Source organism: Eurypyga helias, unplaced genomic scaffold, assembly GCF_000690775.1.
Source record: "Eurypyga helias isolate BGI_N326 unplaced genomic scaffold, ASM69077v1 scaffold21523, whole genome shotgun sequence".
Taxonomy (NCBI): Eukaryota; Metazoa; Chordata; class Aves; order Eurypygiformes; family Eurypygidae; genus Eurypyga; species Eurypyga helias.
This window is the reverse complement of record NW_010243359.1, coordinates 305-514: the sequence shown is the minus strand read 5'-3', so window position 1 is coordinate 514 and position 210 is coordinate 305. Positions and strand designations below refer to the sequence as shown.

Here is a 210-nt window from a genome sequence, read left to right as displayed (position 1 = left end):
CGGCGAGCGGGGTGACGCTTCCCTGTCTTCGCAGTCTCCGGTCGCCGCCAAGAAGGAGAAGAAGGTGTCGTGCATGTTCATCCCCGACGGACGCGTGTCGGTCAGCGCCCAGATCGACCGGAAAGGGTTTTGCGAAGGTAGGAGTTTGTCCCCCCGCCGCGGGGAAAGGGATGAAGACGCCAGGGAAGGAGGCACCGGGCGTTCCTAAAA

General features: G+C 63.3%; 1 protein-coding gene across 1 annotated transcript in view; it reads left to right on the top strand.

Moving 5' to 3' along the window:
- The window catches only part of TXNIP (thioredoxin interacting protein), a gene marked incomplete at both ends in the record, with an annotated part of 1,030 nt that overhangs the window by 519 nt on the left and 301 nt on the right, over positions 1-210 (top strand). The window contains one exon of the mRNA XM_010149395.1: positions 35-137. Coding sequence (XP_010147697.1) covers positions 35-137 — 103 coding nt within the window. The remainder of the gene's footprint in view (positions 1-34; positions 138-210) is intronic.